This window comes from Carcharodon carcharias, chromosome 3 (genome assembly GCF_017639515.1).
Source record: "Carcharodon carcharias isolate sCarCar2 chromosome 3, sCarCar2.pri, whole genome shotgun sequence".
Taxonomy (NCBI): Eukaryota; Metazoa; Chordata; class Chondrichthyes; order Lamniformes; family Lamnidae; genus Carcharodon; species Carcharodon carcharias.
This window is the reverse complement of record NC_054469.1, coordinates 192,082,734-192,106,462: the sequence shown is the minus strand read 5'-3', so window position 1 is coordinate 192,106,462 and position 23,729 is coordinate 192,082,734. Positions and strand designations below refer to the sequence as shown.

The 23,729-nt window shown below is 40.4% G+C and overlaps 1 protein-coding gene across 5 annotated transcripts in view; it reads right to left on the bottom strand.

The window, feature by feature from the left end:
- cdkal1 (CDK5 regulatory subunit associated protein 1-like 1) overlaps positions 1–23,729 on the bottom strand; it is a 923,378-nt gene that overhangs the window by 230,379 nt on the left and 669,270 nt on the right. For 3 of the 5 annotated variants that reach the window (XM_041184180.1, XM_041184181.1, XM_041184179.1), the window contains exons 11-12: positions 13,229–13,297; positions 6,221–6,401 (exon numbers count right to left, since the gene is read on the bottom strand). In XM_041184180.1, the coding sequence (XP_041040114.1) occupies positions 6,221–6,401; positions 13,229–13,297 (250 nt within the window). The remainder of the gene's footprint in view (positions 1–6,220; positions 6,402–13,228; positions 13,298–23,729) is intronic. The other 2 variants (XM_041184178.1, XM_041184182.1) reach the window with 1 other exon arrangement.

Sequence of the window (23,729 nt, the reverse complement as noted above, 5' to 3'; positions counted from 1 at the left end):
CTGGTCCTCTTCCATGTGTGTGCCCTATGGCTGCTGGCTGACTACTTGAGGAGAAGGGGTAACTGGAGTGAGGTCAAGCTGGCCCGTACCCCACTTGTGCTTTCATCATTGGAGGCCAACTACAGCGCCAGTGATGGAGCTCAGCCCGTGCAGCAGGACAGGACTGATGTCCTGGACCAAGGTCTCCATGGCTGCCGCCATCCTGCCAGTGTTGACCTCGGTACATCGGCATGCTGGCGCAATCACCTCAGACTGAAGGCGGACGGGCTCCTCCGCCATCCCTTGCAAGCTGAAGAATGCATCAGACACCCCTTCCTGATGTTCCCATGATTGTCTTTGCAGTTCCACCAACTGAAGGCCAAGTCCAGAGGCTCCTCATCTGACCCAGACTCAGCAGATTCCTAGTCTCCAGCAGTCCTCCGAGTGCTGGCAACTAAGGATGTCCCTGCCTCCGCCTCCTGTGGAACAGACTGCGTGCGTGTTCACTAGATTGTGATCCCGAGGCTACTCTACATCTGAGTGCCACCGAGGTGTGTGTTGCTGTACTGGTGGAGGATGTGAGTGAGCACCGTGACAGGTCTTTAACTGTGCTGCCCTCAGGCTCCTCATCCAAGGTACTCTTGGTGCTGGGGTCGGGCTCAAGGTTGCCTGAGGGTGACATGTCAGATGTGCCTGGGAGAGGAAGTGGAGCTTATTAGAGCTTGGCAGCTGCGTTGAACACAGAACAGTGGACTCAAAGTAGCATTGAGAGGGCTCATATGGTGCAGGATCCTCACCTGAGTGTTCACCACTGACCTCACCACCGCTTCAAGAACGGTTGCGTCCTCTCCGGCCAGCTCCAAAGCCTGACTCTTGAACAGAGTGAGGACCTTGGTGTCCGGCACACCACCCCCGGTCTGGGACCTCTCCCAGTGATTGTGCTTGGTCTGCATAAAGACAGATATAGAGAGAGTGTGAGCAAGGCGTATGCCAGGCCAAATGAGAAGGATGCCAGGCATGCGTGTGTGCTGAGTGGAGCCATGGGCGGGATGAGGAGGCGATCTCTAGAAGAGATGATGCCAGATGGAGAGGTGAGGATGTGTGTAAGACAGTGAGTGGTGATATCCCTTGAGTTGGCAGTGAGTGAGATGCCAGTGAAAGTGAGCTTGTGAGCGGATGAGTTGAGATTGATGAGACAGTTGACTTACTCTGGTGGCACGGATGAAATCAGCCATCCATTTTCTGCACCGGATGGCTGAGTTCGTGTGCAGCGTTGGCACTGACCACTCTGGTACTGCCTCCCAAGCCGGAGTGATGAGCCAGAGCGTGGGTAGAGGACTTTGTGGTGGGCCTTCATGGCATCCAAAAGGGATCCCAGGAATGCATCACTGAATCAGGGGGTGACACTCTTCTTGGCTTTCAGGGCCATGTCTTCACTGAAGCAGTCTTGGGTTGCAAGCATTGAGAAGGGTGCACGCAGCTGCATTTTAAATATGGCGCCAGGCATGAGGAAGTGGCGATATAATTGCATAGCAGGGCAAGCGAAGGCCAGCGCCACTGATCTGGCGTGTTTCCTGTGACTGCATAATTTATGAGGCGGGAAGGCGACCACACGGCACGAAAACCTACCATTGCGGCCGGCAGGTAAAACGTCTTTTTCCATGCCTGCTACTGCACTTAGTGCAATTCTGGGATGATCCCACCCAAAGTCTTTAAGGAGTTAGTGAATCTTTGTCTCTTATTTATTCTTTGTCGTTTATTTATTAAGTTATTCAATTTAGTAAGTGAATCAATATCACTTCCAACCTTTAACTCATAAATGATGTAAAGCTGAGTTTATCTCTCTGGAAATTTGTCGCTAATTCAACAATTTACATGTAGGCATTTCTCTAGCATTCATGCAACAGCTACATTTCCTGATGGTGGAATTCTTTCCTTAGTTTTCAATCAAATTACTCCTCCCTTCTTTGGCAAAAGCTCTAATCTCAGAACTTCTGGCAACGATGAGAACCCATTTGACTGCTCAACTATTGATATTTTTCATCTTTGTTCTCACAATGTGGGAACACTGGCAAGGCAGTATTTGCTGCCCATTCCTTGTTGCCCTGTAGATTGCATAAGACAGACCACATTGAGATGGAAGGCTTCCTTTCCTGACAGACATCAGTGAACCAGATGCATTTTATTAACAATTCAGCAGCTATCACATTCATTCTTTCCTAGTGATAACTCTCAAATTACCAGGTTTTGTAATCCAATTTCATCACTCATCTGGGTTTCAGGTGCAACAATTTACCTGAATATTTCTGAAAAAAGAGACATGCCATTGAGGCTTTTCATCTTCCAAGTGACTATTTTAATGCTCTACCTCTTATAAAACACAGGCCCAGTCCAGGCAGGCCCTCAGCATTCGCTGCTATTGAGGGCCACAATGCAACCACAACTTCTATGAAGTCTACTTATGCTCAAATCCAGAAGTTGTAGTTGGCCAGAAAGGGCTCCAGGTGAGCCCACGCTGAGGGGCCTGACAGTGTGTAAACTTGGGCCGATAGCCCAGTACTTAGCTTGATATTTACACTGATTTATTTAGGGTTGCTCCTCACAGGCATACAGCCTACTCAGGGGTGCAGCCCTTTCAATCAGGAGTGTCAAAACACTCCAGCACCCTCAGCCCCCCGCCACTATCCCAGCGCCCTTGCCCCTCCCCACTATCCCAGCACCCTCCGTCCCTCCACCCCCCCACCCCACCACTCTCCCCCCCCCCCCCCCATCCCAGCAACCCCAGTTCTGCTCATACTCCCAGCTTTGATAACACCTAGCAACCCCACCATACCACCCCAACTCTCACTCCTGGTGATGCCAGAAAAGAGCCAGGGAAGCGTGTGGGGAGAGGGGTGAGCAGAGCTGGGGTGGGGGTGGGGAGCAAAGCCAGGGTGTGGCATGGGGGAACTTGAATTAAAACTAGAATAAAAGAAACATTTAAAATTATTAAAAACAACTAATACAGTTAGTTACCTGTCATTGAGCTGAAACAGACCTCAAAGAGCATGTCCTCAGCTCATGACATCAAAAGAGGCATGGCTTCACTGGAATTGCACCAGGCCAACAGGCCTCCATACTTACCTCATCAAAGGAATCACTCTGCGGGCAGGAGAGTAAGTTCCCACTGCAGCCTATGTAAAAGGTAAGAATGCAATTTTAAATGAGATTGGTGGCGAACTGGAGACTTAATATTTAGGGTACTTTTACATTACAATTGGAACAAAGTTGCAAAGCACTTTGTGACATGAATCTGATGTCATCGTCTGACAAGCTATGGGGACAAAACAGAGTTCCTGAAGCAGGGACACTCTCTCCAGTTGACTTCAAAGTCAGTTCACTCCTTCAAAACAAACATGCACTCCACAAGTTATCAATAGTGCAAAGCTGAAATTGCTTTACACCAAAACCAAACTTATAGTGTGAATGCAATGTCAAATTATAATATTTCAAAATGATCCATACAATACTTTTTCCATTATGAACATTATACACGGAGGAAAAAATTGTAGTTGAAGCAATACAAATAGCTTTAAAAAATTTCATTTGGTAATCATCCCAAAGGCAAAATATTCCTATTGGGAATGTGAAAACAAACTGGTCATTTAAATTGGCACTTTTAGGTACCAACCCACTGTATTTCTCTTAATTGATAGAAATCACTGTTAGGATGCAATCCTTCAGGAGGATTTTAAAGTTGAAATTCTGCAATGTTTTGTTTATTGCCATTTTATGTTTTAAAAGAAGGGTGTTAACATATTTGTTTTAGTTAAAGTTGTTTTGGGAATTTTTTTCTTCTGCAATCATATTCTTTTCAAATAAGAACTGGTTTAATACCAAATTATATACATCTACCAGTAACAAAATGCAAGCATCTCATGCAGTTACTGTTTTCAGCTTACTGAAGTTTGGTAGATGATATGGAAAGGGCAAGTGCTTTTCATTTACATCATTCAAAATAAACCCTGTATCCAACATGGCACAGCTCTACCTTTTGAGGTGGGCCCCCAAACCCGGGTAGCAAAATAAACAGATGCCATCAAAATGTTTATTTTCAGACTAAATGCAATCTTTATTGGAGGCTCAGTCAACACAAACCAGCTCCCTCTACAACCCAAACCATGCCCAGGAATGAAAGCGGCTCAAAGACAAGGGGTAATGCTCTAACAACAGCATCCACTGCCTAACAAGCTAATTAGGAAAATGACCCCACCAAGCAGTTGTACCATTGTACCATCTCTCCCCTTATCCCAAATGAACGCTGGGAGACAAGAGCAAGTCCTATCAATTTGCATCAGCCATACTCCATGCTATGTCACCCACAAATCAAACCAAAACATGGAATGGAATTTCAAAATATTTACATGAAAGTAAATTTCTGAAAATTCAAATGAATATGACAAGATATTTGTCAGACAATTGCTAATCAGTCTAGAAGTTCAGCTGATAAACAATCTATTTGACTAGATTATTGCCTTGCATCATAGTGTTATGTATGAAGACTTATGTGACATGATATACAAAAGGTAGACTTTAAAGACAGACACAGGAGAACCTTAGACAAAGGGTGTGTAATACAGATCAGCAAATACTTCAGAAATTAGGTTGGATCAGCTTCGTGAAACAGAATGGGAGTTTCCATCCTGCAAGTGTTTTTGTTCAAATCAACGCCATACTACTTTTTTTTAACCTTCTGAAGGAAGGATGATACAATACCAAGCATCATTAAAAAAAATTCCACATGCTCTGCATCATTGCCAGTATAAACATTTATATTGGCAATGCTTGAGATTCAATACATTTCTGTACTGCACCAAAACCTCCTTCAGATCAGGACATTTATTTCACATTATTAAAATGTCATTTTATCTGAAAAGAAATCTGTTACAGATCCTGTAGGGTGACTGAATTAAGTTACTAGAGAGAACATCTGGAATATAAATATCCAGGAAGAAGTTTTTGGAAGATAGGTCATCCCCTTCATCCGCACTGAAACTTATGGAACGCATTTTCCCACATTCTGTTCCTTCACACACCCCTTTTACATCTGCAATACATTTTCTCATTTCAGGCACTATTCATGAAGGAATCTGGATTTTTTCTAATCTCTAATTATGACAAAAATACATAGATTGGTTTCAGCACAGATACTGAAGATTATATCCATGTAAACTTAAAAAGAGGATAAGTTGATTCCACTGGCTTGACAGGTATAAACAGGCGTGGGTTTCTTCAGAGGCTTGCTTGCTTTAATTTATCAATGTTTGAAGACTTCCTGTTGCACAGCAATCTCATATATACACATACATGTGATAGCCTGATTCAGCATTTGTTAAGGTCATACTGAAATTTATAAAGTCACAATGTTGTGTGTGTTACTTGCCAAATAATAAGTGTTGATATAAAAACTTTATCCCATCTTACTGTAAGATAACAGCTGGCACCGACTGGTGCTGTTAAAACCCTTTTGGCTGGACAATAAGTAGAGTAACCTTTCGCTGTACACTGATACATTGTTGCTGTGCATAGAAGCTGCACTATTTATAACTCGCTGATTAATGGGGGGAAAAGAATGCAGAACACCCTCAGGATTGCACTTTTTTTCTGCATGGTTCCCGAAGGAAGCTTTAAACAGAGTGGTTACTGTGTGCAGAATACAGAATTGAGTTTGTGACTCTTACAATGCTTTGCTGTGCTGTGCAAAAGTGCTTACAGTTCCTGTTCATTGTAGCAGCGTTTAAATCAGGAGTTATAAACATAAGTCTTGACAGAATGAGATACTACTGTTCTCTCATCATTTTGATTCTCAATCATTTACCTTATTAACAATGGTGGATGAACATACTGATGTGAAAAGCAGGTCTTGGTATTAAACAGAGGAGAAGCCAGTTGCAGACAATACATCAAGTCAAACAAGATGTAAGCATTTAAGAATGTCAGCTAAATATTTCTTTAAAGGAATCCGGAACCGTAAAAATTTCTGCACAGCTGGGATTTGGGTAAAAAAACACATATTCAAGAGCAAGGCTCCCATTCCCAAAACAATTTCTTTGTTGGTAATTTGCATTTTACATTGGCATTCCCTCAGTTGGTAGCTTCATACAACTTACTCAAAATGGTAATCAACAGGGGTTGGGATCTATGGTTTATCTGGTTATACTTGATTAAACAAGATGAAAATTCACATGAATAAAGAGCTCACCATTTGGGCTGGGACTTGTTCCATTTTGGCAGCTGGGGTTCCTGGACGTGGATAAAACTGATTGATGAACAGGCTTGGAAATTTGTACTCCTGAACTAATTTCACAGTTTCTTGGAAGTCCGCTTCTGTCTCACCAGGAAAGCCACAGATAATGTCTGTGGCAATTGTAATCCCTGGCACCCTGAGTGAAAAGATGAAAATTTAGATTAAAAATTGATTTTTAAAAAAATAAAAACTACTAAAGTGTTCACTGCATCATTTGTCGTGTGCTAAAGGTACAGAATCCCTACTTAACAGAGCAAAGGTCAAAATAGTCAATCAAACCTACATATTTATATGATTCTGTCTGGTCAGGGCAATTATGCATCATTAAATCATTTGAACAAATGCAAGAAATAACAAAAATTTGGATTACCTATCTTGTAGGGTTGCCGTCATTCTCAGTATAACTGTCCTCAACATACCAATGGAATCTTCTATTAGAAGATTACCATTTTCTCATTCTTCCTTTTTCTCATAAATGTTCTAAAACATCCAATCCTACTCATGCTAATTAACCTTCATTTTGGAAAACCAAGTGCTGCAACAGCTTGTATTTTTTCCCTTTTTTTGATTGTTCATGGTATGTTAGTGTCACTAGCAAATACACTAGTTGTTACTCATCCCTAACTGCTCTTGATAAGGTGCTGGTGAGCTGCCTTCTTGAAACACATGGGGTCAATGTGGCGTAGTGTCAGGGAGGGAGTTTCAGGATTCTGAACCAGCAACAGTGAAGGAGTGGCGTATAATTCCAAATCAGGGTGGTGTGTGGCTTGGGAACTTGCACGTACTGGTGCACCCACATGCCTGATGCTGGGTTTGGAAGGTGCTGTCGAAGGAGGCTTGGAAAGGTGTTGCAGTACATCTTGTAGATGGTATACACTGCAGCCACTGTGTGCTGGCGGTGGAGGAAGTGAATGCTTACAGGTGGTAGATGGAGTATCGGTCAAGCGGGCTGGTGTTGAGCTTAGTAAGTATTGTTGGAGCTTCACTCATCCAGGCTAGTGGACAGCATTCCATCATATTCCTGACTTGTGCCTTATAGATTGTGAAAAGGCTTTGGGGAATCAGGACGTGAGTTACTTGCCACAGGATTCCCAGCTGCTCTTGTAGCCACATTATTTATATGACTGATCCAGTTAAGTTTCTGGTCAATGGCAACTGCCAGGGTGTTGATGGTGGGGGATTTAGCAATGGTAATGCTGTTGAACATCAAGGGGAAATGATTAGATTCTCCCTTGTTGGTGATAGTCTTGCCTGGCATTTGTGTTGTGCGAAATGTTATTTGCCATTTATTAGACCAGGCCTGAATATTGTCCAGATTTTACTGCCTATGGACACAGATTAGTACATTATCTGTGGAGTCATGATTGGTGTTGAACATTGTGAAATCATCAGTGAACATCACCACTTCTGGCCTTAAGGCTGAGGGTAGGTAATTGATGAAACAGCTGAAGATGGTTAGGCCTAGGATATACTTCTCTGAGGAACCCCTGAAGTAATGTCTTGGGACTGAGATGATTGGCCTCCAATAACCACAGCCATCTTCCTTTGAGCTAGGTATGACTCCAACTAGTGGAGATTTTCCCCGATTCTCATTGACTTCAATTTTGCTAGGGGCCCTTGATGCCACACTTGGTCGAGTAGAAACAAAGAAATCTAGAAAATAGGAGTAAGTGCAGGAGTGGGTCATTCGGCCCTTCAAGCCTGCTTTACCATTCAATATGATCATGGCTGATCCTCTATTTCAATGCCATACACTCCTGCGCTCTCCCCATACCCCTTGATGCCTTTAGAGTCCAAAGTTCTATCTATTTCCTTCTTAAATATATTCAGTAACTTGACCTCCACAGCCTTCTGTGGTAGGGAATCCCATAGGTTCACCATTCTCTGAGCGAAGAAGTTTCTCCTTATCTCAGTCCTAAATGGTCCACCCCATAGCCTGAGACTGTGACCCCTTGTTCTAGACACACCAGTCAGAGGAAATATCATCCCTGCATCCAGTCTGTCCATCTCTGTCAGGATTTTATACATTTCAATGAGATCCCCTCTCATTCTTCTAAACTGCAGCTTTATACAGGCTTAGTCAATCCAATCTCTCCTCATCTCTGCCATCCCAGGAATCAGTCAGGTGAAGCTTTGCTGCACTCCCTCTGTGGTAAGTATATCCTTCCTTAGGTAAGGAGGCCAAAACTAGAATACACCAGGCATGGTCTCACCAAGGCCTTGTACAGCTGCAGTAAGACATCCCTGGCCCTGTACTGAAGTGTGCAATGAAAGCCAACATACCTTTTGCCTTCTTAACTGCTTGCTGCACCTGCATGCTTGCTTTCAGTGACTGGTGTACAAGGACATCCAGGTCCCTTTGTACATCAACATTTCACCATCTATCACCATTTGATTAATACTCTGCCATTCTGTTTTTCTTACTTCGCACTTATCATGTTACATTGTATTTGCCATGTATTTGCCCACTCACTCAACCTGTCTAAATTGCCTTGAAGCCTCTTAACACCCGCCTCATCGCTCATATTCCCACCAAGTTTCATGTTGTCAGCAAACTTGAAAATATTACATTTGGTTCCCTCATTCAAATCATTCATAAATATTGTGAATAGCTGAGGCCCAAGCACAGATCCCTGCGGTACCCCACTAGTCACCGTCTGCCACTCTGAAAAAGACGTATTTATTCTGACTCTGTTTCCTGTCTGCTAACCAGTTCTCAATCTATGCCAATATATTACCCTCAATCCCATGTGCTTTAATTTTACACACAAACCTTTTATGCTATCTTGATGTCAAGGGCAGTCACTCTGACCTCATCTCTGGAATTCAGCTCTTGGGTCCATGTTGCGCCCCTGGTAGGACACATACTGTCACCTGATAGCTCTGTTGATGACACCTTCCATCACTGCTGATAATTGAGAGTAGACTGATGGGTTGGTAATTGGCTGGATTGGTTTTGTCCTGACTTTTGTGAACAGGACATATCTAGGCAAATTTCCACATTGTCGGGTAAATGCTAGTGTTGTAGCTGTATTGGACAGTTTGGTTGGGGGCACCACTACTTTGGTGCACAAGTTTTCAGTGCTACAGACGAGACACTGTCAGGGTCCATGGCCTCTGCTGTATCCAGTGCCTTCAGCCACGTCTTGACATGGAGTGAAGTAACTTGGCTGAAGAGCGGCACTTTTGATGCTGGTGACCTGGTTGAGATGAATCATTCACTAAAATTCTGACCGAAGATGGTTGCAAATGCTTCAGACTTTTCTTTTGCATGTACAGGTCTGGTTCCCTCATCATTGAGGACGTGGTTGATTATGGAGCTTACTCTTCTGGTTAGTTGTTTAATAGTCCACCATCATTCGTGACTAGATATGGTTGGACTGCAGAGCTCTGATCTGGTCCATCAGCTGTGTGATCACTTTGTACCACTTTTCTGTTTTTCCTACCAAAATGGATGACTTCACACTTATTCAGCTTAAATTCCATCTGTCAAGTTCTTGCCCATTCACTTAGCCCGTCCAAATCCCCTTGATGCCTCCTTGCATCCTCCTCACAACACACATTCCCAGCTAGTTTTATGTCATCAGCCAATTTGGGAATATTACGTTTGGTCCCCTCATCCAAATCATTTATAAAGGTTGTGAACAGCTGTGGCTCCAGCACTGATCCTTGTAGTGCCCCAGTGATTACCGCCTGCCATCCTGAGGATGACCCATTTATTTCTATTCTTTGTTTTCTGTCTGTTAACCAATTCTCAATTCCTACCAGTATATTATCCCCAATCCCATGTGCTCCAATTTTGTTTACTAGCCTCCTCTGTGGGACCTTATTGAAAGCCTTCTGAAAATAAAAATACACCACATCCACAGGTTCTCCTTTATCAATGCTACAGGTAGGATCATCAAAAAACTTCAACAGTTTGTCAAACATGATTTCCCTTTCATAAATCCATGTTGACTCTGCCCAATCATATCATTATTTTCCAAGCGTCTAGTTACCACATTCAGTGCACAGTGCAAGTGCCACACAACACATGCAGGGTATCCTCGGTGTAGATGGGACTTTGTCTTGACAAGGCTGGTGCAGTGGTCACTCCTACCAATACTGTCATGGACAGAGACATCAACGACAAGTTCAATGTTCAACACCAAAAGCATTGCCCTGAGGAAAGAGTCAGCAAATGGCTGTCACTTATTTTGTTTAGCAATGCCTTGACCAATCAGGATCAAGGTGCCTGGTTTAAATTTCAAACAATGCTTGGCTGTTAAGTGTCAGTCACCATCAGCGGTGCATTCTCCATGGCAAAGCCACTTGCCAACCAAGAAGAACTCTCTTCATATACAATATAAATTATCGTTTTCCCCCTATATAGGTACTCTTGTGAGTGCCCTGATGAGCGCAAGATGAAAAGCTTAGACATGCCTGTTTTTTCAGCAATTGACTTTGGACCTAAATCAGTCTCATGGCATAATGTTAAACATGGGCATGGAAACCTCCAGCTGATTAGCGCCTGCTGCCCTCTGTCAGCTGAGCAACACCACTGAGGGTTGCAAGGGCACAGAACATACTCTGGTAGGGGCTTCAATGTTCAACACCAAGAGTGGCTCAGGAGCATCATTACTGACCAAGCTGACTGAGTCCTGAAGAATATATCTACCAGACTGGGCCTGCAGCAGGTGGTAAACGAACCAACTAAAGTGAAAAATTAACATGACCTTGCCCCCCCCCCCCACCAAGTCACCATCAGTGGTGCACTCTCCATGGCAACACCACTTCCCAGCCAATCAGCACTCTCTTCACATACAATATGAATTGTTTTTTTTCCCCCTTATATTGATATTCTTGTGAGTGTCTTGATGAGTGCAAGACAAAAAGCTTAAACATGTCTCTTTTTTCAGCAATACTCAAGTTCTGTACTACCAAATGACTATCTAGAGTCAATGCTAAGGACTCCCAAGGCCACTCCATCCTGATACCACTGTGCTGCTACCTCTGGTTGGTCTGTCCTGTTGGTGGGACAAGACATAACCAGGAATGGTGATGGAGGAGTTTGATGCATTGGCTGTAAGGTATGATTTGGTGAGTGTGACAGGGCGTTGTTTGGCTCGACCATGGGGGACACACTCAATTTTGACACAAGTCTCAATATTATATGGCACAATTAATATAGGAGAATTCTCAATGAATGATTAGTGGAAAGATTTCATTGTGAGACAGAGGGCCTTCTTGTTTTTATTCTTATTTGAATATAGCCCATGTCTTACAGAGTGCAAGAAGGCTTTCAGAGAATGCCATCACATCAATGCTAAGAACTTCCAAAGGTAATATGCTCGGAAACTTTATGGAATGTGAGACACCTGTCCCACTGATGTTAGTTGTTTCTATTTTAGCATCGTCAAATGTAACACTTCAGACTATATGGATATCTAGGATGACTTGAGAACATAGGACTTTTGTTGTCAAACTTGATTTAGCAACTATCAATACAATAATACATAGACTTAAACATTAAATGGGTTATGGAACAGAAATACAAAAGTAGATTTAAAAAGAATACTCAAGAAAATTTAAAGAGGTTGTATAACAAAGACGGAAAAAGATGGAGTGAAAAATATAAAAATTGCAGGACTGGAGAAAAGGAATGGTGTGGGAATAGTTTGATAGCTCTTTAAATGGGCTGAATGGCCTCTTTCTGTGTTTTATATGGCTTTGGGAATTCCACAACACAAATCTGAAAAAGAATTGAAATTGCAATGTATAGGATGACTCATGTAATCTCATAGTGCAGTCATAGATCGAAAAGCTGCTGATTCACATTATATTGTGACATGAAAAAATTCTGGCATGTTTACAGGTGAAATTCAGGTTAGTTATGTAGAGCCGAGTAGATTCATTGTGAAGAGCTGAAGTGTCTCTGCCTGATCAATGAACAATGTTAGAAAACAAACTCCACTCGATTATAATTTCTAAAACTCCAAACTCAGAGCAGTGCAACATGTATGTAACTGAGCTGCACCATCTCCAGGTCAATCGTTTGATGTAAGTAAATGAGGGCAATACAATTGATGTGGTATATTAGGACTTCCAAAAGGTGTTTGCTAAAGTGTCACATAACAGACTTGTCAGCAAAGTTGAAACCTAAGGAATAAAAAGGACAGTGGATATGGAGTAAGCTGAATGTGTCATGGTGAACAGTTGTTTTTCAGACTGAAGGACAATAAGTATATCAAGGAATTTCCAAAGGGGTCAGTATTAATACCACTGCTTTTCTTGATCTATATTTATGACACAGGCTTGGGTGTGCATGCCTCAATTTCAAGTATTATGAACTGCAAGGATGATAGTGACAGACTTCAAAAGGACATATGCTGGTGGAATGTGCTGACATGTGAAATTTAATGCTGGGAAGTGTTAAGTGACACATTTTGCTCAGGAGAATGAGAGGAGAGGCAATGTGAAATTCTAAAGGGGTGCAGCAGGAACAGAGACATATGTATATGCGGACAAATTGCTGAAGTGGCAGGGCAGCTTGAGAAAGTGGTTAACAAAGCACATGGGATCCTGGATTTGAGACATAGCACACAAAAGCAAGGAAGTTATGGTAAGCCTTTATAAAATACTGGTTCAGCCTCAACTGGAGCAGTGTGTCCAATTCTGAGCACCATACTTTAGAAAGGATGTGAAGGCATTGGAGAGGGTGCAGAAATGATTTGTGAGAATGGTTCTGGGAATGAGTGACTTCAGTTACATGAACAGATTGGCGAAGCTGGGACTATTTTCCTGAAAGAAGGCTGATATGAGATTTGATAAAGGTGTACAAAATCATGAGGGGTCTGGACAGAATAGGTATGGAGAAACTGTTCCCATTGGCAGAAGGGTCTAGAACCAAGGGACACTGATTAAAAGTGATTGGTAAAAAAACCAGAGGCAACATGAGGATTTTTAGGATCAGATATGCACTACCTGAGAACGTGGTGGAGGCTGATCCAAAAGTGAATTGGATAATTGTCTGAAGAGAAAAAAACTGCAGAGCTACCGGAAAAAAAACAGGGGGGTAGAATTATGAGTTCCTCTTGCAGAGAGCTGACATGTACACAATGGGCTGTATGACCTCCTCCTGTGCTGTAATCATTCAATGATTTAGGCATAATTTATTTTTATTAACTTTTTTCTTGGTTTGTACACTACAGGTAACAGACAGGAGATGGGCACACCCTTTCAGAAAATGCACAATACTAGGTTAATAATGAAGAAAAATGGAAGGTTTTACAATCTTGTACACAAAAAGTCAGTTAATATACACCATCATTAACAATTCGCATTTATATTTATCTTTAACATAGTAAAATGACCTAAGGCACTTAGTCATGAAAACAAGTACAGTTGAGAAAAGTAATTTAGTCCATATCATTCATTTTTCATAGAAAACCATGAGTCCCCCATCATAGCAGCTAACTGCCTCCTAAATAAATTCAGAGGTTATTTTGCTCAACTACCCTAGCACCTCTGAGTCAAGGTGGAATCAAGCGCTACCACAGGACATAAGCACATCGCTCAGGTTAGCACTTTGAGAACTCATATTTTGGACCTGTTTGACTGCCAAGTGGATACAAAAGATCTCAAGGCATTATTCAAAAGGATATGGGAGATCTCTTATGTGCTGCTCAAAATTCCTCTCTCAGCCAATGTCACCAAGAACAGATTATTTATTTTACTGCTCATTTATTTATCTCTTTTGCTCTTTGTACAATTTCATGAAAATGAGTGCTGGGTTTCCCACATGACAGTTTCCAAAAAAGAACACCTCATTTGTTGCATAAGCTGGGCATTATGCAGAGATTACAATACAAGACAGGTCTGTGTGACCGGGTCAGTCATTTTTGGTGCTTATCCTCTATTATATGGCACAGTGGATGGTAAGTGCTGAGCTGCTCAAATCCCAGATGGAAACTTGAAACAGCTGCTACAACTGTTTTGCAATTTGAATTTTTATTTCAAGGTGCATGCCTTGAATTCAATAGTAAAAAGTCCACCAAGTCGTAGAGGTTTTTTTTACAAAATTAAATTAAACATTTTTTAACAAAATAAATTATTTTAAGCACGTACATATTATGACTATGATAACTCCTAAATCCCCTAATTAATCTAGCTCCCAGTTACACCTCCGTTAAGGAAACAGTAAATCAAGACAGATTTCAACAGACCTAGACAAAGCACACAATTCCTGGACAGTGATATTTAACATTAATTTTCTTAGCTCTGGCTCCTGGACACAGCAGCTTGGTGCATAGAGGCTGAAGGCTTTTCACACTTGTTAGATCTTAGAATGCCTTCTTCTTACACATAATCTCATCTCCTTTATACAGGTTTCTCCCTTGTTAAAGTAATCCCATTGTCCCAGTATGTCTTTGCAACTTTACATTTTTCCATAATATAAATCTTTCATCGTATTCATATTATCAGTAAACTTTGGGCAAAATAAACACACGGTTTGGCTTAGGCTCTGTTGGCTAGGTGTTTACTATTTGGGTTCATCTAAAAATGCAAATGTTCTTCATACCACACATTCTAAAATTTCAACCATGTTTACGTATTCAGCATTTCAAACCTAGTTTCCCTTCTGATACATCATAGCACCCAGGCTAGCTGTCTGCAATTCAATTAAAACCCCCACACACCTATACACAGAAACTAATCCAAACCCCACTATTAACTTACCTTTACAATAAATTACAATAATGTTACGAAAATTATTATATTTTTGTGACATCTATATGAACATTTTCATTGACAAATGAAGGCTTAATTATTTACAAGTGAGTTCTGTAGATGGATTTTGCAGGTGGAATAAATGTGGTATCCACTTTCCCTCATGATGCACCTATTTCTAATGTATATATTTAATTTTAATGATTACTCCAAGTACTTAGCTTTGGACTTGACAAACCTTGCATGTAGTTGACCCCAGTAGCATGGCCAAGCACACTAATAAAAATACAAATTGCAAAACAGTTGTGGCAGCTGTTTCAAGTTTCTATCTGGGATTTGAGCTGCTCAGCATTTACCATCCACTGTGCCATAGCATAGAGGATAAGCACCAAAAATGACTGACTAGGTCACACAGACCTGTCTTGTATTGTAATCTCGGCATAATGCCCAGTTTATGCAACAAATGAGGCGTTTTTTTTTTGTAGAGTGGAAACTGTCATGTGGGAAACCCAGCACTCATTCACATGAAATTGTACAAAGAGCAAACGAGATAAATAAATGAGCAGTAAAATAAATAATCTGTTCTTGGTGACATTGGCTGAGAGAGGAATTTTGAGCAACACATAAGAGATCTCCCATATCCTTTTGAATAATGCCTTGAGATCTTTTGTATTACATTCCATCCATATGTAGTGCATTTTCAATTGGTTCCCATTACACTGGAGGTTCCTGATCCAACAATTAGAGCTTCCACATTTAAAAAGAGAGAAAGAGAGGGAGGGAAAGAGACTGAAAACAATGCATTTGCTTTTGTTCAAAATTATTGTTGATATGTTCTACTGTTTCTGTTTAGGCCAAATTAAGAAAGAAATAATTAAATGACTTAGGGGCAAAGTTTTGTAGATTGACCATTTTTAAATCGAAGCCTTTGCACCCAAGCAAAAACATCAAATTAATGCTAACTACAAATAGTCATTGAGTCCATTTAAAAGTATCCAATAAAAATTACTGTTCACGGGGAATGATTCTTAAGAGACTAATTTTGCACAATTGTTATGGACCCCTTTGTGTGAAATGTATACTAAAAAGCACTTATCATTTTGCTGATTTGAACACAATATCTAGCAGATTAATGGCCTTGATTTTAACTTTTTCGAAAGTACCAGTCACACTATTATTCTACTGAACATGTCTACTTAACACCTCATAGCTTACTGAAAATAATCTGGTTCATGCAAACTTCAGTTTAAATACAGGTCTCAATAAAAGACCGCATTATCGTAACTGAAAATGGTCATGTTTTCTGGGTTTTTCTTTGATACAAACTTCCCTTGCGCCTCATTTTTAATGTATTTCCCCACCTCCTATCTGTTAAATGATTGGTTAGTGGTGCAGTCTACAATTAAGTAACTTCTATTTAATGTACAAGAAAGCATTTCAGCCTTATATGGAATGCTCAAGTTGACATCTTGGATAAATGTCTGCCAAGGTCAGAGAGTTAATGCCATGATTGTATGGTCACAATTACAGAGGATTTCCTGGCCCTATGTTTTAATGTGGAATGCATGTGTAACTCTGAAATATTGGATTCATTTGGCATTGTTTCAAAATACACATGTTTTGACTGAACATCAGCAAAAGTGGAAAATTCTAATTCCCTATTAGAAAAACATTGCTCACCCAAATTAAGTAGTGAATTGCAAAAAAGCACCAGGCTGGATTGATCCCAAAGATGACTGCTCAATGAATGTAGTTACAGCAGCAGATTTCATTTTTGGAGGTTCTTTACTTTTTCTTAATCAAGTTTTTTTTTTGATTGCTGTATTTCAGACTACTCCTGGGCCTGAATCTTCTGGTTGGCATGCAGGGGTGGGTCCCGCTCGCTGATGCGTAAAATGATGTGCAGTGAGGTTGGGCATGTGTCCCATCGTCACTGAGCGTCATTCCGATCCTCAGTTCAGCGGGCATGCAGCGGAGTCAGCTGCACACCCGCTGAACTGTCAAAGGCCTATTAAGGCCATTAATTAACTAATTCTCAGGGCTACCTGTCCAACCTTAAGGTTGGCTGGCAGGCGAAGAGCCTAGGCAGCCTTTGCATTTTTCATGGAACCTCATCCACAGGCGGGATGAGGTTTCATGAAGGTTTTATAACTTTAATAAAAATGTTTAATAAAAGTCATAGACATGTCCCAGCTCATGTGACACTGTCACATGAGGGGACATGTCCAAATAATTTTTTCAAATCTTTTTTTCAGGTTTTCGTAATGAAATTAAACTCCCTGAAGCAGCTCCGGGTCTCAGGGAGATTTCTACGCTTTCTTGTGCGCATGTGAAAAAGAGTGCAGGCCCCGACTCTCCCTCCTCCCCCCACCCGCACAGGGAGCGCTTAATTGGCCCACCCACGTAAAATGGTGGTGCGCAGCCGATTGCGGGGGCGATCGGCTGCCCACCGCCCGTGCCCACCCAACTCGCACGAAAGGGAGAAAATTCTCCCCTTGTAGGTGAGCTTTAGTCCCCTCAGTATAAAGAGTTTCTCTTTGCACAGATTTCTTTGCAAATCTAACATGCCCAAGGAAGATACAGAAAATCCCATCAGTTCATTTCAGTTACTCTTTATAAGAACGGAGATGAACTTAGGCTTTTAATTTATTTGTTAATAATTAAATGAAGCAGCAAATAGCAGCAACAAAACAATATAATTTATATTAGTTTCATAAGCTTCAGATAGATTTCCTAAGTTGATGAGGACAGGTTGGCAAATGGATTCAAACAGAGTAACCCAGGGCCAAACAGATTTACATCACTGTCTACTAAAATTGAAAACAATGCTTCCAATGAAATGCATTCATAAATAAATCCTACAAGATGTTTATATTTAAAATGAATGGATTGATTCCCCCCATGTACATTCGGCACAAACAAAGCAACAAGATCTAAAACAAGTGCTTTAAAGTGGGCTGAAATTTTGTAAATGAGGCTGGTTTTTAACCCCTCATGAATACACCTGGCAATTTTCTCACAACTTACACCCACAAGCAGCAATATAATCAAATATTTCAGGGAATGCTGCAGCTCCAATATTGTCGAAACCATAGCATATAGGTGGTCAAGATTGAATATTAGAATGATATTATGCACCTCTACTTGATTACCTCTGCTAAGCTTGTTGGCGACTTCGGTTGTCTCAAGATTATGTTTTGAAAAAACTAGGCAAAGGGCAAAGCCCACGAATAGAACTCCATCAACAATGGAAGCCGGGGGTAAAAAGGAGGTAAAATTGCCCTCAAGAGATCAAGCAAATCAGGAAGATTCTGTATCAATAAAAAATTGAATTCAATCTTTTAGATGTAGATGAAATTTTATGGACTTAATGACCCATTCCACAATTTATACTCTTAATTTCAGGAAGTTTTACAGCAACAAGCTGAAGCTACAACATTTCATTACTGCACTTACTTACAAAGTGAACATAGAGACATCTAGTTGTATTTAAGTATTAAGTACATTAAGGTATTTTTTTCTAGAATGGGCTGTACATTCAACCACTTGTCCAGCCCCTCAGACGCAGGTCGGTATTGTCTGTTACATGACGAGCAATAAAATGAATTGGAAGTCCAACTGAATATACGGATGTTTAAAAAAGAACACCAACAGAAGTTGAACTACAATACAGCATTCCACTCCCTCTGATCTTATGGGTTATTTACAGGACTAAATTACGCAAAAGAACAGAAATAATCTTAGATAAATCAGAACTAATATTCAAACCATAGAGAATTAATGTTGCGTTAGTACTTTTTACAATGATTTAAAATATGCATAATTCCTTCCTATTTTTCTTCTGTGCTTGATGAATTATGGAAAAGAAAATTATTTGTCAAGGGTAGTTGTGAACATTGCTGTGAATAGTGAAAAAATACCAAAGCCCAAAAAATTCAAATCCTTTAAATTTAAGTTAGGAAATAAATGTTTTGCTATTAAGGGAGCTGCATATTTCAATAGTCACTGCTTACAACACGCAGGTAGATAGGACTGGCTGCACAATAGGAGGTGGAATATGTCTCATTGGCACTGTGTGAATTTTCCGTCAATCTCTTGATATCTTATTGTATGACAGGATCACACCCTATGAAGAGCTGTTTGTTTAAAATTATCAACATTCAGATCGATAAACAATACAGCAGCTTGTTTAAAAAACAGTACATTTAATGATTCCGTCAAAAAAATTTGAACTGAAAGATGCAAGGTCCTTGAACTGATTATTATCTCAGTTTTGTTATCTATGTTTCAAATCATTTATAATTTTTTTTTTACCCTAAATAAATGATTTTAATGGCTTTTAAAATCAGTTGAGAGGTTATTCCAGCTGCATTCCGGTCCTTTCAAGAATAGTCATTGTTGCTTAAAGAAGCAACATGTATCAGAAAGGTAAAAAAAAAACTATACCTTTTGCAAATTAGAAAATAGAAGGGTTGCATTACTAGAATGCATGTGGCAGAAGGTGTTGACTTTCACATTTTTACCAAGCACACATATAATCATTGATTTCAATGATTTATGATTCAGAAGATTTATGACTTTTACCGTCCAGTTAGAAGTTGGTTTTTATGGGCATATTTTGAAATGTGCTTTTAAAGCTTTATACATGTTCCTCTGCTAAGTGGTCTTCTGTTTAGCTATTGTGTCTGCTCACACAATTTCTGGAGGTTTGGATCAATGTCTTTATCATCCATGTCAATGTGTGCTTTTATATCTTTGAATGAAAAAATCCCCCGGCATTGATTTTAGCCTACCAAAATTGAGGTTGAAGTGCTAATGCTTCAAGATGGGGTTAGTAGACCTACTGCTCCCGTTTACTCCGTTGATTGTGAGACCTGTTCTGCCAAGGCCTGGCTGCTGGCTCAGTTTTGTGCCCCTTGGCCTTGGCTCCCCACCCTAGCTCAGGGTCCACTTGCAGTTGCTGCTGCCATCCCCGTGAGCCATCATTTTTGTAGACCAAAACCGGCATGCTACCTGTGAGTGCCTGCTTGGCAATCACTGCTCATCATTTGGACTCAGGCGAAGCCCATGTCTTCAAAGTTGCAGCAGCACCTTCGCCACCTGAATGGGCAGACATCCAAACGTTAAAATTATCTACCTGTATCCTAGACTGACCAGCTTGTAAGTATCCATGCACTGTAGATACAGAGACATTATTTTTGATTCTAAAAAAATAAACATACTGGAATAGGGAATGAAGTGTCTGAAAGGATGATGGAAGCAAATTCAGTCAAAGCTTTCAAAAGGGAATTGCATATATACTTGAAAAGGAGAAATTTGCAGGGCTATGGAGAACAAACAGGGAGTGGGACTAATTGGAATGCTCTTTTAAAGAGCTGGGACAGGCATGTTAGGCCAAATGGCCTCCTCCTTTGTTGTAACATTCGAGGATTTCAATTCTGCTCACCCTATTAATCCTGCTCTCTTCCTCTCCTTTCGCATTCTTTGTCTTATTTTTTTAATATACGCCCACATACACCTCTTCTTTATCTTCTTTCTTCTTCCTGGATCTTGTCACCCACTTTGGAAATGAAAACCAGTTTCATAACAATGGATCTTTATTCACTTAGAATCAGATTTACTGCAGATCGCAGTGTATTAGTCGACCACTGAAGCTCCAAAAATTCTTCCAAAAACCGGCGTCAACCTATATGCTGATTATAAAATGTGAATGGCCTGTGTGGGTGTTGGTGGTTGCCATTTTGAAATGTGAAAAAAAACAGCAATAATTCATATTACATTAAAGTGGCATGGCTTATTGAATTATTTAATTGCACAATGATACCTTTAACCACAATCAAAGCATTTTAAAACTGTCAAATTCATCATCTTTGGTATTCAATGCAAAGAGTTCATTGGCAATGGCATCATCATATTAGTCCCACTATGGACTAGATGTGGTGCTTTCACTTTAGAATCATCCATCTACAGAATTCTATATTCAGCATTTTTTGAATGATCTGATGACACTTCGTGCACTCATCGTATCCCACAATGTGATAATGAAACCATAGAAAACATAAAGCAGGGCAGTACACACGTTCCCACTCTTTCTAAAGGTTTTTTTTTCCACAAACCATCCACTTATTCCATTTGCACAAACTTGATCCTTGAATAGCTTGTTGAGGCTTGCATCCAAAGGTTGAACTACAGATGTTTGACTCCCTGGTATAACTGAAATGTGTATGTCCCTTCTTCACAGGCATCTCTTGATCTCATTAGTTATATGGAGTCTGAATATATAAGTTGCATTCTTTACACAGGCCACCAGGACACCGATTCTACATATTATCGATCCATAACTACACTACATCCTCATCTCTCCAAATGTTGTCACAGTCACGCACAAGAGCTCATGCAGGGAATTTGATGTTCTGCATGGTTCTATTGTTGGAAATTACCATAGGCTTTAATTTTGTTCCTTCGGCCATGCAGGCTAGCACCATTGTGTATCTTGTCTTCTTATGTCCTGTTGTTTTCACTAGAACTGTTTTTGAACCTTTCCGTTCCACAATTTCACTGCTGGGCATATTGAAATTCATGGGCACTTCATCCATGTTGCTGGTGTGACTTAGTAGCAACTCGTGTTTTGTCGTTGTCTTAAGATGAACCGCTGGAAACTGGTAATTTTGGCATCAAAGTCTCTTGGTAGTCTCTGAGCAATCTTGGTCTTCTGTCACAGCATTAGATTGTTTTGTTCCATAATGTGTCCCTGATATATAATGTTCCACAATGTATCTATGATACATATAGACAAATCTGACCAGGCAGATGACAATTCCTCAGAATCATGTAATGTCTTCTGATTTTAAACCATTGCTTCAAAAGCCTGCTTCTGAGAAGAACTTATAGTTAAGATATAATCTATGCAGCTAACTCAGTAGTCTCCTTCTGTGGCTGCTTGAATGTAGATGCTTTCAAAAAAGAAAGCAACCATTTTAATCATTTTTAACTGCAAAATTCTCATTTCCAGTCCTTACATGTTCTGCACATCTTAGATCACTGGACAGTTTGATTTTCCATGTACGAAGAACATCAAAACGAAAAATAGGTTCATAATATCTGCAAAGGCTATATCTTCTTCCCACTGAGACGAAAATAGAATTTTTGGTCTCCAATCAATCAACATCAAAATACTTAAGAGAAAAAAAATGATCACATTATGGACACACACAAACACAAATCACAAGGTTACTTTGTGCTCATTACTGTTATTTTGTCAGGGCTATTCTTTTTTTTTAAATCTCAGGCCCCAGTGAGGAACTAACTAGTGACCCCTGGTTTACAAGACCAGTGCTCTAACCACTGAGCTATGGAGCCAACTTCAGCACTATTCTTAGTGAACAGCTAATTTTGGCTACATTTGGAACTCTATCCAAAAAGGATATATGAACAACAGAATAAGTGTGTTGTAATACCCTTGGATATTGCCAATAATGAAGGCTTCAGTCATGAACAGACACTTGAAAATCGGGGCTTCTTATTTGAACTGAATAGCTTGAAAGTGACCTGACAGAAAATTACAAGTCTATAGTTAGGTATAGCAACAGATTTTTTTCCAGTGATTGGCTGGACAAAAACAACTTCCATTTGTACCACACCATTAATGTAAAAAATGCCCCATGATGTTTTATGGAAGATATACAGAAAATAGAATAAAGGATAGATGGATTTGGAAGGGTGGCCAAAAGTTTGATTGAAGAGATAGTTTTAAGAGGAATTCCAGGAAGTGGACTTAAATTATTGAAGGATCTGCTGCCAATGATGGGGTGAAAGCAAGGGGTGGAATGCAAAGCAGGCTGGAATGACAGAATATTTTGGTGATGGGAATAAAGTTGGAGGAGGGTGCAGAATTAGGATGGCACAAGGCCATGGAGGGATTTAAAGGTAAGGACAAGGAGTTTAAAATCGAAGCGCTGGAAGACAGGGAGACAATCAAAATCAGCAAGAATCGGAGTGAGGAGATTTTAATGCTGAACAAGGTAGGTGCAGTGGAATTCTGGGAAAGCTGGAGTGTATGGAGGAAAGACTAAACAGACTAGATGGTAACAAGACCGACCTAATTTAGGATAAACACAAAAAGAATTAAAGGAAAGGTCAGAAAAATTGTTTAAAAAGTGGGAATTGATTCAAGTTGCCCTATTCATGCTGCTGCTTAACTGCAAAGTAGTTCTCACTGGTGTCATGAAGAGATGTTAATGTCTATAACATTATTAGAAATTATTTTTTAGAAGAGAGTTCTAGTGGGGTATGTGTCTATGTGTGTGTCTTAATTGGATTAAAGCCAGCTAATATGAGTGCTTTGATGTATGGTAGTTTTGAGATATTAATTAGGCAAATGTAAGGAGGGTAGAAGGTAAAGTGTAAATTTGGGTTTGTTAAAAGAAACCATTCAAGACTGTGGGTGAAATCTTACACCTAACTAGAAGACGCCAAGCAACGTGTCTATTTCTTTTCAGCTTACTAATAAAATTGGTGGGATGAAAGGATGTTATTATTAGAAGAGGTAAAGTTAAAAGCCTAATGATAGAACGGAAAATTTACATTCAAAGAGAAAGATATGTATAAAGCAGAAAGTAGATTGCGTGTAAGGTCCAACAAGTGTGATAATCCTCCAGCCTGTAAGCCTCAAGCAGCTGTCTGCAAGGACCCAGAGCTGAAAGAAATTCATTTTGAATGCAACTGTCCAGGGTGTGCTTTGCCAGGTGTCTGTTTA